Raw genomic sequence first — 17573 nt, forward strand, 5'->3', positions numbered from 1 at the left:
TGCGGCATGTGGGATCTTCCCGGACCGGGGCACGAACCCGTGTCCCCTGCATCGGCAGGCGGACTCAACCACTGCGCCACTGGAGAAGCCCGTTGCTTGAAGCATTATGTGAAGATTAATTCTTGTGTCTTTTCTTTGTCCTCAGACACTGTTTTCTGCAGCATATCACAGCCTTGGCCTAAGACCATCAAGGAAGTACTTAAACCCTAGAAGCATGGCAGAGTTAGGATTTACTCAGCTAGCAAAGAGAATTATTAAGGGCTTTCATGGGATGTGAATTACTAAGTGGGTTTGAAACTGGGTTGAGTCCCAAGTAAAAATCAGTACAATAGGCCTTACTACTCTAGGCTCCTAAATTCTTTTATTTGAGCTGGAATACAGCTCTTTGAGGAGTATCTAAGGTTCTTACCAAATGCCTATGAAAAGAGTTGTATTACTGTAATTTGAACTAAAGATTTAGGAATTTCGTTGCTAATTTAGACAAATGAAATTATATACTGTAGACTTATTTGTTTGAGATGAGATTTATTTGCCTATATACAAAAATCACCATTTTTCTTTCTGTGACAGCAGATGACATTGTTGAAAGCTAGAAGAGTTCTGCTTAAAAGTCAAATAAGTGCAGCCATGCTTTCTTTCCACTCTGGAAATGTAGGGGAGCTAAACCCACTTAATGAGGCTCAGGTCAACCTCATTTCTGAGGACGTGTGTATGTGTATACTAGAAGTTGGCATTTATTGAAAAAACCTCCTGCCCCTCACTCATCTTACGAGCGCCACTCCACAGCATCTGACTTGAATGACTCTGGACCCTGAAGGAGACCAAACTACTTGTATTTTATTTTCTGCTGGCATCACCTTATGTTTTTTGCCCATTTGGAATTAGTGCTGAGCACTCTCTCCATCCTAGAGCCGTGGGTCTTCAGACACGGCCCTGCATTTCAGCCATTCTCCTTAACAGGTGGTGTTCTTTCAGGTCTTCTGGAACTTAGAACCTTGGTGTGTTCAGTGGAAAGATTTCAGAAGACTATTGTGTCCTGAGACTGGGGCAACGCCACTACTTTGGAGCTAGGAACATAAATGGGACAAGATTACTTGTCTATTCCTACAGCTGCGTGATGTGAGAGACATGTGACCTAGCGGAAAAAGATCTAGCTTACACAAGCATTCGTTCATTCACTTACTCGTTAAGTATATTGAGTGCCTGTTATGAGCCAAGGACTATACTGGGTACTCGTAGTTGCAGCTTTGCCGCTTTTTTAATCTCTCTCAGCTTCAGTTTTCTTACCTATGAAAGAGACACCTGCCCGACCTGTGAGCCAATATGTGAAAATATTTCCAAGTGTAAATGGGTTGTGAGATATACATATGTGGAATACTCGGTGAGCAGCAGGACAACCTAATTTCAGAATTGGAAAGTTCTAATAAAGTGAAACTAGTCTTGTGGAAGAGAAAACCGTGGGACCACACTTGGAGCAGACCTATTGCCCTAGATTTTCAAGGGCAGAGTAGACACAAAAAGAAAATGACCGAAAAAAAAAAAAAACGTAAGCAGCGGTTTTGCTTCTAATTAGCACTCACTGATGGAGCAGATGGGGAAAGGTGGTTCTGTTGACATGAGAAAAAAATCAAGAACAAGTACCAAGAGGAAATGCCTTTGTTTCTCAACAGGTAACTTCAGTGATTGATAGCGCCACAAGGCCGTAATTGTCAAACTTCGGCATGCATCGTGATCACCTGGAGAGTTTGCTAAAACAGATTTTGATTCAGTAGGCTTGAGGTAGGGCCCATAGATAATGTGCGTTTCCAGCAACTTCCCAGGCGACGCTGATGCTAATGATCAGGGCTTGGTAGGTACTTAGGAAACGACTGCCTTAAGGAAGCATGAACAATTAAGGCCAAAGAAAAGATCAGGTGATTTTCACAGCAGGGGAGTAAAAAGTCAGTTAAATGATTCTGAATCTAGCAGCACACGGTTGAGATTTGTGCCCACCTGAGGCTAATGAAATGAGAGGGCCTTCCTGTGAGCAACTGAAGTTGATCGGGTTGATTATGCAGAAGAGCACAGGAGGCTCCGGTTCACTCTGCCTCGACTCTAAGTCATGCCCATGTTAATGGTTTTGTATTTAAAGTAAAAATAGGGGATTCCCTGGTGGTCCAGCGGTTAGGACTCTGTGCTCTCAGTGGCAAGGGCCCAGGTTTGATCCCTGTTGGGGGAATTTAAATCCCACAAGCTGTGCAGTGTGGCCAAAAAACAGAAAAAAAGTAAAAATAAAATACAGTTATACTCTAATACTCAACAAGCAGATTTCGTGATTTGACAAGATGCCGTGGAGGTGAGTTAGAACTGATCCTTAAGGTTTTAGGTAAGGAGGATCCATCTGGCTGGTGGATGTGAGGTTAGAGGTCTGCGTTCAGTATTAATGGGAGATCAGTGTTGGGAGACTGGCCTAAAGCTTGAGGCAGGAAGCCAGGGATGTATCAACAGTGGGCGGGAGGCCCAGAAACTTGTTAGGGCACCATGTAAGCTGACTAATGGCTCTGTGGGTCACCAGGGTCAAACTAGAGGCCCAATATTCCTGTTACAAGGTAGAGCACTTGAGTTCCTTCTGTTCTGATTCATCAATCCTAAATTGTTGATTCAGGGCAAAATAAAATGCAAATGAGCTTTCTTTCTTAAAGATAAGCTAGAGGGGCTTCCCTGGTGGCGCAGTGGTTAAGAATCCACCTGCCAATGCAGGGGACGTGCGTTCGAGCCCTGGTCTGGGAAGATCCCACATGCCCTGGAGCAGCTAAGCCCGTGCGCCACAACTACTGAGCCTGTGTGCCCTACAGCCGGTGCTCCGCAACAAGAGAAGCCACCTCAGTGAGAAGCCCACACACCACAACAAAGAGTGGGTCCTGCTCGCAGCAACTACAGAAAGCCCGCGCTCAGCAACAGAGACCCAACACAGCCAAAAAAATAAGTGATGAAAATTCCTGATGGCTCTGGGGAGATAGTACTTCTTAGATAGAAACAAGTATACTAGTCTCTTTCTCCTTAGTTCTTTATAGGCTAAACTATTGGCTTGGCCAAAAAGTTCATTCGAGTTTTTCTGTATGTTGTTACAGAAAAACCCAGATAAATTTTTGGCCAACCCAATAGAATAAGAGGTTGCAAACCCAGATCAGGCTGCCCTCCCAGTATTTCTCTTCTTAAGAAGACTCAAGGGCAAATATCCCTGTACCTCTCCAGGGGCTAAGAGCTCTTAACTGTAGAAAGAGCACTGTACCCTCTCATTCTCTCGAAATAGATGCCTCACTCTTGAATTTTGCATTCTGTGCTCAACTTGAGTACCCTGTTGTGGAGGCATCGGAGGTGACAAGTGGTGAATGACGGGCCTTCCAGCTGTTCTGTGTATATTCTGCTGGGTGGATGGTCCTGTTACTACCAACTGTTGGATTGCACACTCACCTGTCAGATGACAGTCAGAAACTAGCCGGCCTCAGCCAGAGCCCATTTTCAGGAGTTGTGTAAAGAGTTACCACCGTTTAGGCAACAAAGCCATGGACTGGAGATCTGAGTCCTGGCCTGTCATTCCTGCTATTAACTTGCTGTGGGACTTTGGGAAAATCAATGAACTACTTTCTGTAAACTTCAGGAAGGCCTAGGGATTCTATGAAATCTATGGAGAGTTTTAGCAAACTCTCCAGGTGATCACGATGCATGCCGAAGTTTGAAATCCAGGAGTACTTCAAACCCAGTGCTCTCCTTTGATCTATTTGACACATTAAGTTTCTGCAAAAGATTTCTTTTGGAGCTAGAGCGCTACAGCTAAAAACAACAACAACCCAAAAAAAGACTTGAAAACATCACCAAACTGGATGACACACACATTCCCTTGTTTATTTAAAATTCACATCTTTGACACTAACTGGAGTTTTTAATGGATGTCTACTTTGAAATTATTTCCAGAACAAGGCAGAATGTATAAATCTACAGTGCTCACTTCAGCAGCACATAGACTAAAATTGGAACGATGCAGAGAAGATTAGCATGGCCCCTGCGCAAGGATGACATGCAAATTCATGAAGCATTCCATATTTTTGAGAGGGGGAAGGGTAAGCTGGGACGAAGTGGGAGAGTGGCATGGACATATATACACTACCAAATGTGAAATAGCTAGTGGGAAGCAGCTGCATAGCACAGGGAGATCAGCTCGGTGCTTTGTGACCACCTAGAGGGGCGGCATAGGGAGGGTGGGAGGGAGACGCAAGAGGGAGGAAATATGGGGATATATGTATATGTATAGCTGATTCGCTTTGTTATACAGCAGAAACTAACACACCATTGTAAAGCGATTATACTCCAATAAATATGTTAAAAAAATCATTACATAACCAGATAGTTGTAGTGATGAAATATTGAGGGCTGTACATGATACTAAAAATAAGCTAGCGTTGTAATTCTGCATCGACTTATTTGTCTGGTCTGTACTGCTTCAGAGCAAGCCAGTAAATAAATGGTAATGTCCCCCCAGGCAACTCTGTTACATTCAGGCTCTTCAGTGTGACTGGTCCCTCAGAAGCAGAGCACAGGACTGCACAGTGGCCACGCAGATCAGAATTAGGGAACCTCTGCTCTGGAGAGAGGCACCACTGGACAGGGAGTTCTCCCTGATTTTCATGCATAATCTGAACAGTGTGGAATCAAGAGTGCTTCTTTCTGTTGTCTAGATTCTAAGGTGTTTTTACAAGTAGATCTCTCATTGATTGGGATCCTAGACCCTGACCTCTTAGCTCCCTGCAGGGATGTCATGGTCAGCTTGGAGACCACCCACTGCCCAACTCTGAGGACACCATTCGCATCAACTACAATGTAAGTGAGTGCTGTCCCCTTAAAGAGCCTGCAGACACCCCGCACCTGATTGTACCTCCTTTTCCTAAGCCACAATGTGGGTAAACAATACGCTTTTATAGAAGAAGGACAAGCTCATTCCTAATCAGCTAGCACGCTCTAAGCCTAAATTTGCTTGTTTGTGTAATAAATTTTTATTGAGCACCAACCCCCTCTGGCCCCAAGCCAACATCCCTCTGGAAAATTAACTGGCTATTTCAAAGGCATAAAAAGCACTCCACTAAGATCCTAACACTTTTCTTTCAGGGCCTGTCTACCCATGGCTTTGCTTCTTTTTCAATCTCCTGCTGTCTGATCTCTTGAGCATCTTATAATTCACGAGAGGCTCTCTGCCAGTGGGCAGGACAGGGGGAGAGGAGAGAGGGAAAGGAAGCCAGGCACACAGCTACTTGATAGTAGCTTTGGCAAGTAAACAAGGTTAAATTGCTGGGTTAGGTCAAAAATGTGGGAGTTAACTTGTGGATTTTATTGTTCACCCTCAAGCAAGAATAAACTAGAATTTGCCAAAAAGCAAAGAGTGAATCATTCAAGAATATTAACCAGTTAGTTTATTTTCTGGGGACAGATTCATGAAATAAGATTCCTTGAACGGAGTCAGTCCCCATGCCCTATAGCAAGTTTTCTCCAAACAGTGCATCAGCCCAGGATGAGAAGAGCTTTCCTCCAACTAAGAACAGAAACAAAGAGCTTGGGGGGGGAGGGGCTTGAGTCCATACCTACCATGACCTGGCCTCAAGAATTCTTGGAGAAAATGGGAACAGCTGAAGAATAATGATTAATCATGAGAGCTTTAATATTAAAAATTAGAATTAGGCAGGGAGAAGTAAAATAAAATGTAAATTTATTCTCTTCCCTGCTGGCGACCCTCTGGCAGACTGGCTTTGAAGACCAAATGTATGCATAATGTATAGCTTTTCTGTTTTCTTCTTTCATCATTCAGTTGCCCCAACAAATTGCTTTAAAATGCTACAGTTATTTCCCTACATCTCTACCAGATAAAGACCAGCCTCTCTCATTTAACCCTATGAGGTAGGTACTTTTCATTCCCTATTTTAAATGTAAGGCTAGGAGAGTTTCAGTGATGTGTCAAACAGATGGTAGATTGTTCACATCCAGGCTGTTTGGCTCCAAAGTCCATGCCATTAGCATCTAAGCCTTAATGAAATCCTCAAAGAACAAAGCAGGATTGAGTGGTGAAAGTATAAATTATGGAATAACAAAAGATGAGACCTGGGTCCTGAACCAGATAACATTAGTCCTTCTGTCCCCTCTCTGAGGAGGGCTGTCATGGCTGGAAATGACACAGTACTTGGCAGAACCTGGGGTAATATTGACTATGATGTTGAAACTTATCAAATCTACGCGGAAGCTTCTCTGAGTTGGGCTTGCATTAGGGGGTTGCCTGATTCTCAGGGCTTAGGACATGCTTTGTGTCCAATAAAAAAAAAAGTCTCCTAAAAGTCTATTGGTTAATAGGTCTCTGCCTACTCTTTATCAGTTACCATGGGATCTTCAAAAGGCGACAACTACTAAAAAATTGTGAAGGAGACCTGGAACCCACAAAGTCTCTTAAGATGGCCACTGAAGGATAGGTAGGTTTTTTTTTTCGTTTTTTTTTTTTTTTTTTGCGGTACGCGGGCCTCTCACTGTTATGGCCTCTCCCATTGCGGAGCACAGGCTCCGGACGCGCAGGCTCAGCGGCCATGGCTCACGGGCCCAGCCGCTCCGCGGTATGTGGGATCTTCCCGGACGGGGGCACGAACCCGTGTCCCCTGCATCGGCAGGCGGACTCTCAACCACTGCGCCACCAGGGAAGCCCCAGTAGGTAGGTTTTTGATAGCTAGTAATATGTTCTGGGCAAGAGGAATTTCAGAAGAAAAGGTAGAAGGGGAGGAAATCTCAGGGTGTGTTCCATGAGCATGTATTAGTTTCTTAAGGCTGCTATAACAAATGATCACAAACTAGGTGGCTTAAAACAAGAGAATTTTAATATGTTTATTTATTTTTTGCTGCACCATGGGGCTTTTGAGGTTAGTTCCCCAACCAGGGAATCAAACCCTGGCCCCCTGCAGTGGAAGTGTGAGTCCTAACCACTGGACCACCAGGGAATTCCCGAAACAAGAGAAATTTATTCTCTCACAGATCTGTAGGCTAGAAATCCAAAATCAAGGTGTCAGCAGAGCCTTTTTCCCTCTGAAGGCTCTCGGGAATAATCCTTCTTTGCTTCTTCTTGGCTTCTGGTGGTCTTGAGCAACCTTTGGCTTTCCTTGGCTTGTGGCTGCATCATTCCAACTTCTGCCCATGTCATCACATGGTGTTCTCCCTATGTGTGTATCTGTGTCACTTCTCCTCATAAGGACCCTGGTCATTGGATTTAGGGCCCACCCTAATCCAGTAGGACCTCACCTTAGCTTGATTATATCTACAAAGACTATTTCCTAATATGATCACATTCATAAATACAGGGGGTTATGACTTGAACATATCTTTTTTATGGGACACAGTTCCACCCATTACAAGCATTAAATTGTCTAAGTAGTTTGGTTAATGAGAATAGCTTTCTGCACAGGACTGTGTTACTTGCTGTGGAAGGTAGCATAGTCCTTGCCTCAGGAACTTATGCTCTTGTGGAGAAAAACAAGATAGCATCAGTAGACAGCAATGCGGGACAAAACGGAGGATAGACTATAAAAGAAGCAAGAAACATGCCATGAGGAAGAGACATTTAGCCGGTGTTATCCAAGACAAGAAGAGATGTTGGTGGAGAGAAAACGAGAAGCAAGAAAGTCACTTCAGAGGCTGTTAGACTAGTACAGAGGAGAGAAGAGTGAGGGACTGAGCTGGATAGTTTCCTTCAACCCCAATTAAGCATATTAACTGGTACTTCTCTACAGAGTAAAATATTTAGGAATAGTTTTATATGTCCTAAAGCATACAAAGTCAACGTGACTAGATGCAATATGGTATCCTGGGTTGACTCCTGGAACAGAAACGGTGCAGTTCTATTAGTGGTTATCAAGGGCCAGGACAAGGGGGTAATGGAGAATGACTGCTTAATGTGTATGGGGTTTCCTTTCGGGGTGATTAAAACCTTCTGGAGCTAGATAGTGGTGATGATTGTACAACACCGTGAATGTGCTGAATGTCACTAACGATAAATTTTATGTTATGTGAATTTTATGTGACATAAAATTTACGTCACAATTTTTTAAAGACTACAAAAAGGCACATACTTTAAAAAATTGTGAAATCGGATGTTATTTTTTTAGTTTTGACAAACATACCTTGATTACGTAAGATATTAACATTAGGGGAAGCTGGGAGTATATGGGAACTCTGTACTATCTTGCAACTTTCCTGTACATCTAAAATTATTCCAAAATGAAAATTTTATTTTAAAAAATTAATAGGAGGGCTTCCCTCGTGGCGCAGTGGTTGGGAGTCCGCCTGCCGATGCAGGGGACGCAGGTTCGTGCCCCGGTCCAGGAGGATCCCGCATGCCGTGGAGCGGCTGGGCCCGTGAGCCATGGCCGCTGGGCCTGTGCGTCCGGAGCCTGTGCTCCGCAACGGGAGAGGCCACGGCATTGAGAGGCCCGCGTACCGAAAAAAAAAAAAAAAAATTAATAGGAAAAAATGCATGATACCAGTTTTTTTTAGGCCAATACACATTGTATGTTTTTGTGTTTCTATGTATCTTTCATCTTTTAGGATATAAGTCCTTTGAGATCAAAGGTATGATGTGGGTCTCTTTGGTATTACTTTATTTCCAGCCTTATTGAGGTATAATTGACAAAACAAAATGTGTGTATATATATATATTTTTTAAAATTGTGTATATTTAAGGTATACAATGTGTTGATGTTATATACCTATTCACTGTGAGATGATTATCACAATCAAGCTAGTTAACACATCCATAGTTACCATTTTTGTGTGTGTGGTGAGAACACTTAAGAAATACTGTCAGGGACTTCCCTGGTGGCACAGTGGTTAGGAATCCGCCTGCCAGTGCAGGGGACACGGGTTCGAGCCCTGGTCTGGGAAGATCCCACATGCCATGGAGCAGCTAAGCCCGTGCGCCACAACTACTGAGCCTGCGCTCTAGATCCCACGAGCCACAACTAATGAAGCCCACACGCCTAGAGCCCATGCTCCACAAGAGAAGTCAGCTCAATGAGAAGCCCACGCATAGCAGTGAAGACCCCACGCAACCAAAAATAAATAAACAAACAAATAAATTTAAGAGAAAACACTGTCTGAGCAAAGTTCAAGTATACAAAACAATGTTCTTAACTATAGTCACCATAGTGTACATTAGATCCGCACATTTTATAACTGAAACTTTGTACCTTTGACCGATATCTCCCCATTCCCACCCCTTCCACCCCCAGATTCTGTCAACCACTGTTCTACTCTCTGCTTCTTTGAGTTTAACCTTTATAAGATTCTACATGTGAGATCATACTGTATTTACCTTTTTGTGTCTGACTTATGTAGCATAATGTCCTTCAGGTTCATCCATGTTGTTGCAAATGGCAAGATGTCCTTCCTTTTTATGGCTGAGTAATCTCCCATTGTATGTACCACATCTTCTCTATCCATTTATCTGCCAGTGGACACTTCGGTTGTTTCCACATCTTGGCTATTGTGAATAACACTGCAGTGAATATGGGAGTGCAGTTATCTCTTTGAGATTCTGATTTCATTCACTTTGGAGGTATTATTCTTAAAATGCTAGTAGAATTACCAGATTTTAAACATTCAACAACTGAGTTCTGTTTTTCTAAACAGGATGGAATAGAACAGGTTTTCAATTAAGGCCTATGTGGCCACTGCAGAACTGGAGAGTAATTGGCTGTTGCTTCCTCTCTGGGGCCTGTCAACCCAAGAGTAATGACTTTTGGCCATTTCAGACCTGAAGTAATTTCAAGCCCGCAGAAGTTTCCTTTTTTTTCTCTTTATCCAATCTATTCTCCGTGTTCAGTTATTCCTGTGGTTCAATTACTCCGAGATCTCTAGGGAGAGAGAAAGGGATTTAAGAAGGAAAAGAACACAGCTCCACATTTTGTATGGCATACAATATATAGGAGATATGCTACCTCTGCTCACAACAGACAGAGTAGCCGCTGCAAATATTGATAATGCTGTGATAAAGACAAAGATGCCTGATAAGAAAGAGACATAAAAAAGTGTGTGTGTACGTGAGAGAGAGAGAGAGAGAGAAATTGTTACTAAAATTTTAGAAATGAACCTTCTTGAAATAACATTTTGAATGAAATGGCTGGTTTCCTCTTTTTGAACTTGAGGGGAACTACTATTCCAGTTTCAAGAGGGCTGGTTATTTTTTTGCCTATTAAATATTTCCCGAAGAATCATCTGTTTACCAGTGAGGATCCTCAAATATTCTGCTTTGCTCCGTGCGTGATGTATTTTTCATTTTTCTTTCTAAAAGGATCTGAAATACATTAAAATTTCTGAACTAAAATCCTGGAAACTATAGTTCTTGGTACATGACTTTGTATATAGTCATATTCCAGTAAGAGCGATCTATCGTCTAATGGAGATTTGTGGATTGACTCATACTTTTTAAGTTTTTTATTGAATTTGTTACAATATTGCTTCTTCTGTTTTATGTTTTGGTTTTTTGGCCTCAAGGCATGTGGGATCTTAGCTCCCCAGCCAGAGATCGAACCCGCACCCCCTGCATTGTAAGTCTTAACCACTGGACCAACAGGGAAGTCCCAACTCACACTTTTTGAAGTGCTAACTTCACATAGATTTGTTTACTGGCAAAAAAGGATACAGATGTAGGAATAATTAGCATTTTAGAAATAGAGTGATGAAGAATCTATACATCTATAAGGACTGGTGGGATTGGTATAGGACAAATAGTGGCTAATAAGAGAAATAGAGCTGGGATGACAGAAGAAAAAGCCCCCAAACTCAGCCAGAGCTAGACAGCCATGTCTCTGATCATTTAGATGAAAGGTCTTACCAATGCGTATGTGGATCTGCTAGTTAACTCCAGAACCATAGGTGGCAACAGGTGTTTAATGATTGTAAATATTTTACTCTTACATTCACTTGCAGTAAGTAAACTGTAAGTAATTCATTCTATAGCCTGGGATCAGCAAATCTCAAGTAATCTTTTACTTATCTTTATTAAATCCTAAATTAAAAGAACCACTTCTGTTGTTAAGGAGAGGAACCCAGGATCCAGTTAACTTGTTCATGTGTTTTTCAAACAGACAATAGTGGCTGTGTAACAAATTACCCTTAATTTAGGAGCTTGAAATAACCAATATTTATTATCTCCCAGTTTCTGATGGTCAAAAATCAGGAAATGGCTTGGGTGGGCAGTTCTGGCTCAGGGTCTCCCCTGAGGCTGCAGTCAAGCTGTTGGGTTGGGGGACTGCATTTGTCTTAAAGGTTGCCTAGGGCTGGAGGTTTCATTTCCAAGCTCAGGCATATAGTCTTTGGCAGGTCTCAGTTACTTGCTGGTTGTGGGCTGGTCACCTCTCTTCCTATGAACCATTCCATAGTCTTCCTGAATGTTCTCATGACACAGAAGCTGGCTTTGCCTAGTGAGTGATCCAAGAGAGACCAAGCAAGTAAGAGAACACCTGAGATGGAAGACACAGTCTCTTACAACCTAACCTTGGAAGTGAAATACCATCACTTCCTCTTTGCGCTATTGGCCACAGAGACCAACCTTGGACCAGTGTGGAAGGGGACGGACTCTACAAGGGAGTGAATATCAGGAAGCAGGGATCATTGGGGGCCATCGGGGAGGCTGGCTACCACAGTGGCTATCAAATCTGTCAGGTATTTATATTCTATTGGGTAAATTTAAACCTAAGAATTTTAATTTTGAATGTTAGTGTTGGGACTTCCCTGGTGGTGCAGTGGTTAAGAATCCCCCTGCCGATGTGGGGGACACAGGTTCGAGCCCTGGTCCGGGAAGATCCCACATGCCACAGAGCAACTAAGCCCGTGTGCCACAACTACTGAGCCTGTGCTCTGGAGCCCGCAAGCCACAACTACTGAGCCTGCGTGCCACAACTACTGAAGCCTGCATGCCTAGAGCCTGTGCTCCACAGCAAGAGAAGCCACCGCAATGAGAAGCCCGTGCACCGCAATTAAGAGTAGACCCCGCTCGCCACAACTAGAGACAGTCCGCACGCAGCAATGAAGACCCAACGCAGCCAAAAATAAATAAATAAATAAAACAAATAAATGTGTTTACATTATGCTGGAAATTTCATCCTTTGCAACTACTTACATTTATGATGAAAAATGTTAAATGTGTATAGGGAGTACATATTTTTAAAAAATTCTTTGGGGATAAGAGTATAAAAGTTTGAAGACATCTGGCTCAGACTACTAGTTATATCCAATGTGTCCCTCTTATTATGTTCCTCTGGCTCTTTATCTCCCCCACGTGGTGCTCTTATATCTAAAGGGCATGGACAATTTATAAATGAAAGATAAACCTCAAACTGGAAATCATAATTTGGGTCCTGATTTGTGAATGGGAAAAATTACTTGAAACCTTGACTGTCTCTGAAAATCTAGGACTTCTGGATATGAATAAGCAAATGAATCAGGAACTTTACTTTTTTTAAATGGCATTTATTAAACAGATGGTGAAGGGCCGTCTACAAGCAAGGTACTGTAGAAGAGCTGTGGGTGAAACACAGAAAGAGTAAAATCTAGGATCTACTAAAGGTATAAGCTGGAGAGCATGGTGTCTGGGTGCTCAGAAAGTAAGATGATATTCTCACTGTACAAAAAAAAATTGTCTACAACTGTCACATGTTTTATGGGATACATCTTTTAAAAATTATGTACAATTTGCAGAGGTGAACCTCTGCTTACTTTTTGATTAGGTATGCCATCAATGTATATGTTTAATGAAGGCATTTTATACCTCAGATGAACACAACAGGTCCAGTTAAGCCCAAAATGCACAAAACCAGTAACTCTGGATAATAACTGTTGGGAAAAGATGCTGAGATTTTACTGAGGCATGCCACAGTGAACCTAAATTCATAGGACAAAACCATAGTTTGAGTATTTTATTAGGAGTAGCCGTAAAACTTGACCAGACAGGACTAATATTCTATTCCTAAGAATTTTTGATTTCATAATGGAGACAAGGCTGTCCCACTCACTCTTAAGTGGAAAATGTGTCCCGTCGTACTTGCATAAACTTTAGTTGAACCAAAATAGCAATTCACGTCCAACGTTATGAGAATGTTTTATTCAGTACCATAAACACTCACTAGAGCTAAAATTATGCAAAGGATTGCAAAACAAAACACAAAGTGTCTTGGCAAATTTCCAGTCTAAGCTAAAGTGACCAAGCATAGAATTAGGTTTCAAGAAGTTGGCTGGACCTCCCTAGAACCTGTACGGGCAGACGAGGAGTTAGGTTTAGGATTTAGTTTCTGGAAATGCTTGCAGACCCTCTACATACAGCGGGGCCAACGAGAAAATGGGCATCAAGGAAGCGCCTATTTCCCGCCACAAAGCCTCTTCCGTTACAACGGACGGAGGCCTGAGATGCCCGGGTGGTACGACGCTGGGCCCCGAAAGCCAAGCTGCACCCCATTTGCGACTAGGAGGCTGGTCTCGCAGAAGCTGGCGCATGGACGCGGGGCCTCTGCTCCCGGGAGCCCGTCCTTCGTCCCAGGCACTACGCTGCTGGGTCATCACCCCGAGCCCACCCGGGCCGGCGCTCCTCCTCGCCCACTCTGGACCCCACGGTGGTTTCCACAGCTAGGTAGTAAAAAGGGTAACAGGGATCCTATCCAGACGTGGGTCGGACCGAGGCGAGGGAGGTGGCCGGGTGCGCCTTCGAAGGCCTACTCGCGAGCTCCCGCCTCCCTCGCGGCGGTCACCCAGGGACAGAGGCGTGGCCCGAGGGGGTCGAGTCAGGACGTCGCGGGCCGCGTCAGAGGCGGCGCCGGCCGAGCCCCGGCGGGACGCAAGGGGGCGGGCGGAGGGGGCGGCAAAATGGCGGCGCGCCGGCGCGGGGCCGACGGTAGTGAGGGCCTCCCGGCATGCCGCGCGGCGCCCGGCTGTGGGCGGTGCGGGGGTCGGCGGCGGCCGGAAGCAGGCTGAGCCAGCCTCTCCGAGCGCTGCCTACGCTTCCGGGAACCTGGAGCCCGACTCTAGAGTTTTCCGGTAGGCGGCGCGATAAGAGTAAGAGGCTGCAGGCACCGGGCCGGGCGGATCCCCTCCTCTCCCAATGTGAGCAGCGTCCTGAGCCCCAGTCAGGCGAAGGCTGCCCAGAGAGGTGGAGCCGCTGGCCGGGCCGGGAACATGAGGCAGTGTGTCCTCTTCCTGAGCAGCTTGGTTCCTTTCGTGCTGGCGCCGCGACCGCCGGACGAGCCGGGCTTCGGCTCCCCCCAGCGACTCGGTAAAGACCCTGCGGATCTGGCTTCGGCCGGCACCGGGTGCCTGGAGCGCGCAGCTTTCGGGGAAGAGCAGGGGAGCAGGATCTATCAGGTGTTTGGGGGCGGGGTATTGGACGACGGTGGCGCGTCCCTAAGTTTGCAGCGTAGCAAGGGGGTGTGGCCCTCAGAGTTCAGGAAAGAATGGAGATGGGCTTGTCTCGGGGTGGGCAGGGATCCTGGAGGGAGCCTCCGGGAGTGACCGAGGGCCTGGGAGGGGTCTGCCCGCTGAGTTCGTGTTTGGGCGTGTGTTCCGGACAGAGGTGAGGCGGGCTGGTGGTGGCTTGTGTTCGGAGAGGGAGATGTGGTCCAGGTCCCTGCCCTTCTCGGCAGCAAATCTGTATTGTGTCCTTACCAAAGGCAGGGCTGTGGAGGAGGATAGGAAGGCCCAAGGCTGCACGGCTTTTCCTGGCTCTCCAAGGAAGCGAACTAGGTTTTCTTCTGTAGGAGGTACTTAGTAACCAGGAGGTAATCTGGTTGGAAGGCGGTGCCTGGGGAACTCGTCTTGGAGTTGCTTTTTGCGAACATCTTAAGCGTGTTAGTTATTTAAATTGTAGCTTATGGAAGGTACTTATACTTGCCGGGCCAGCTCGTAATGCCGCTACTGTGAATGCCTTCCTTGCCATTTGAAACAAAAATTATCAGGGACGACCAATTTGGTCAGTTTTGAGGCCAGAAAGTAGAGGGTCATGTGGATTTTCTAAAGAGCTTGGATTTGAAGGATGGACTAACATTGAGAGATGTGAAATTTGGTGGGAGTTAGTTTGTGTAAACGTATAGTGACCCCTGTTAGGGCCCTTTATCTGTTAAAAGTTAGCGTGTAAGAGAGCTTGATTAATTAGTAACAAAGTATGAAACAGTATATTTTCCCAGTGTGAGAAGTTGTAGCCTCATTTTTCATGGCTGTTTTGGCCCCCAGATCTCACCATGAATCCATATAGTATAGTATCGTGCAGATTGAGACACTGTGTAGATTTTCTTTATGGCCAATAAAAATTTTGCATTAGTTTACCTGGCAGTTCTTTTTCCTTATTTAATGGACAAAAATTGTAATTGGCGGAGGGTATTAAAGGTGTTGTGTTCTCACCTGAACGACTGCTTTGTGGTTATCTCAAATTGCAATGGATTACAGGTGATTAGTTTAAAGAAAGGCCTGGGAGAACCTGGTAGGAAGTGCTGAGATGTGATAAGTTAATACAAATTGAAGGAAAATGGTGAGTTAGGGGTGGTGAGGATGGAGGAATAGGGTAAGGATCCACTTCGTAAGGATAAACGTTAATGAAAAGAATAAACGTGTATTTTGAAACATTAAAGTTATATTTTTACCACTCTAACACAACTGTTTCACTTTTGTTATCATTCTCTTGTTCACAAGTGGAAAAATAAGTAGAACGAATCCTAGGAATGCACATAGTATAGAAGAAAACCTTACTTTCTAGGTCAATTCTCAGCAGCATTCACAAGTCGTAAGGGTTTTTTTTTCCTTTGACCGTGTGTTTTCATTTGCAGAGTGCAGACCACTGGTGCCAGAAAAATGCATAGACTTACCACTTATTCACTGCATGTTTGAAGAACACATACTGTATGCAAGTTTTTTATGTGTGGCATTGGAAATATAAAGATCAGACTACATTCATCTTCAGAAAGCTTTTGGTGTAGTAGAATAGAGACATCTAAACAGACAATTCTAGAACAATAGGAAGGAGAGTGAGAGAAGACATTATGGTGGGTATCATTTTCATCAGGGGACACTGAACCTATCCAGGGAAGGTTAGGGAAGGCTCCCTGAAGGAGGTGATGATATTGAGCCCAGGCTGTAAGGTTAAGTAGTTGAAGAGAGAAAATAAGGACCGTCCTGATGGAGGCACTTAGAGATTGTTAGAATTGAAATGAACCTTGGAGATCCCGTCTAGTTTTTCAAATAAAGCGGTAGGTGAGATGAGTCTCTGAAAGGTGTAGTGACTTGTCAGGTTCATTCAATTAGTGATAAATATATGGCTTGAGGGTATTTTTTCTTTTGAAGAATGACTTTTTTGTGTGTTTGTTTGATAGCTTTGGATGTAGCTTGTTGCTTAACTCTACCCTACCATTTAGATTGAATTGGTCGAGGCCAATGAATAATTTCATAGTTAAAGAGCATGGTTTATTGTTTAATAGCCTTCTTATCCTATAAATGTTACCATAACCCCATAACTGCAGTTCTAAATATTGATTAGGGATTTGACAACATTTTCTGAAGAATAAAAATGTATAATAGAATCTGGCTTTTGGAGTACTCTACACGTCACCCAAACTGCTTTCAGTTGAACTGTCATGAATTGCATAATTTAGGAAATTTACAAGTCATTTGAGCTTAGTCATGATATCTTCTGTTGAAGTTATAGCTGGGGTATGTAAGTGTCACTGATTTCAAAAGAGTTTTCTCTGTGTTACTTTTAATAAAAGAATATAGTGGGTGGAAGGAAAAAAAATGTAGGTCACAGATGAGGGATGAAAATTTGCGTCTGAAACATATTTGAAATGTACCTTTGGTAATTGGCATGGGGATTCTCCACATTGCAGTGCTCATTTCTCATTATTGACGGCATCATTTTGCTCAATATTTTGACATCTGACTTCCTCTTTTGATGTTAATTTTGCTTACAGGCTGGATTCTTTTGAAACTAAAACACTTACCCACCCCACCTGCTTCAACAGAAATTTAACGCAGTTCTCCTTTGTACTAGTCAGAGAGAGAAACTGTATTTCTAGAGTAGAACAAAGAGAAGAGTTAAGCAGAAAGCCATGGTGGGGAAACTGGAGAGTTCCATTTGGCCTTCATGGGGTTTTCCAGAACATTAAGTGTGGGTGTCCTTCAAGGCCAAGTGTGGTTGAATTTTAGATCCTTCACCATTTTGTATTTGTGAGAGATGGTGAGTGTTTTCAGTTGGAAGTATACTTTGAGGGAAGTCAGAAAAAGATGGGTAGGGAGGGAGGGACAGGAAGAGGCTTCACAGAGGTTGGGAGGTGAAATGAAGTGCTTTTTCACATATCCCTTAACTTAGTCCTAAAATGAACCAAGGAGATGGGTATCTCCCTCCGCACATACCTCCTTTTCTTTTTTTCTCTCTTTTAATAAGAGTTGTAGGCTTTGACAAGTCTCATCTGTTGCCCTGGTTTCACTTACCATTTGACTGTTTGGGTAACTACCAAATATGTGTCTCTGACCTAGACTTGTTC

The 17573-nt window shown here is 43.8% G+C and overlaps 1 protein-coding gene and 1 non-coding gene across 2 annotated transcripts in view; both read left to right on the forward strand.

The window, feature by feature from the left end:
- The first annotated feature begins 3980 nt into the window (after positions 1–3980).
- LOC114901163 lies at positions 3981–4087 on the forward strand. The gene has a single exon (XR_003795045.1). It is a non-coding gene; the product is annotated as a U6 spliceosomal RNA (small nuclear RNA).
- A 9918-nt stretch (positions 4088–14005) lies between these two features.
- The window catches only part of ADAM17 (ADAM metallopeptidase domain 17), a 52418-nt gene continuing 48850 nt past the window's right edge, over positions 14006–17573 (forward strand). Inside the window, exon 1 of the mRNA XM_029231499.1 lies at positions 14006–14320. Within this exon, the coding sequence (XP_029087332.1) occupies positions 14224–14320 (97 nt within the window). The 5' untranslated portion in view covers positions 14006–14223. The remainder of the gene's footprint in view (positions 14321–17573) is intronic.

This window comes from Monodon monoceros, unplaced genomic scaffold (assembly GCF_005190385.1).
Source record: "Monodon monoceros isolate NGI ecotype Baffin Bay Population unplaced genomic scaffold, NGI_Narwhal_1 Super_Scaffold_19, whole genome shotgun sequence".
NCBI lineage: Eukaryota > Metazoa > Chordata > Mammalia > Artiodactyla > Monodontidae > Monodon > Monodon monoceros.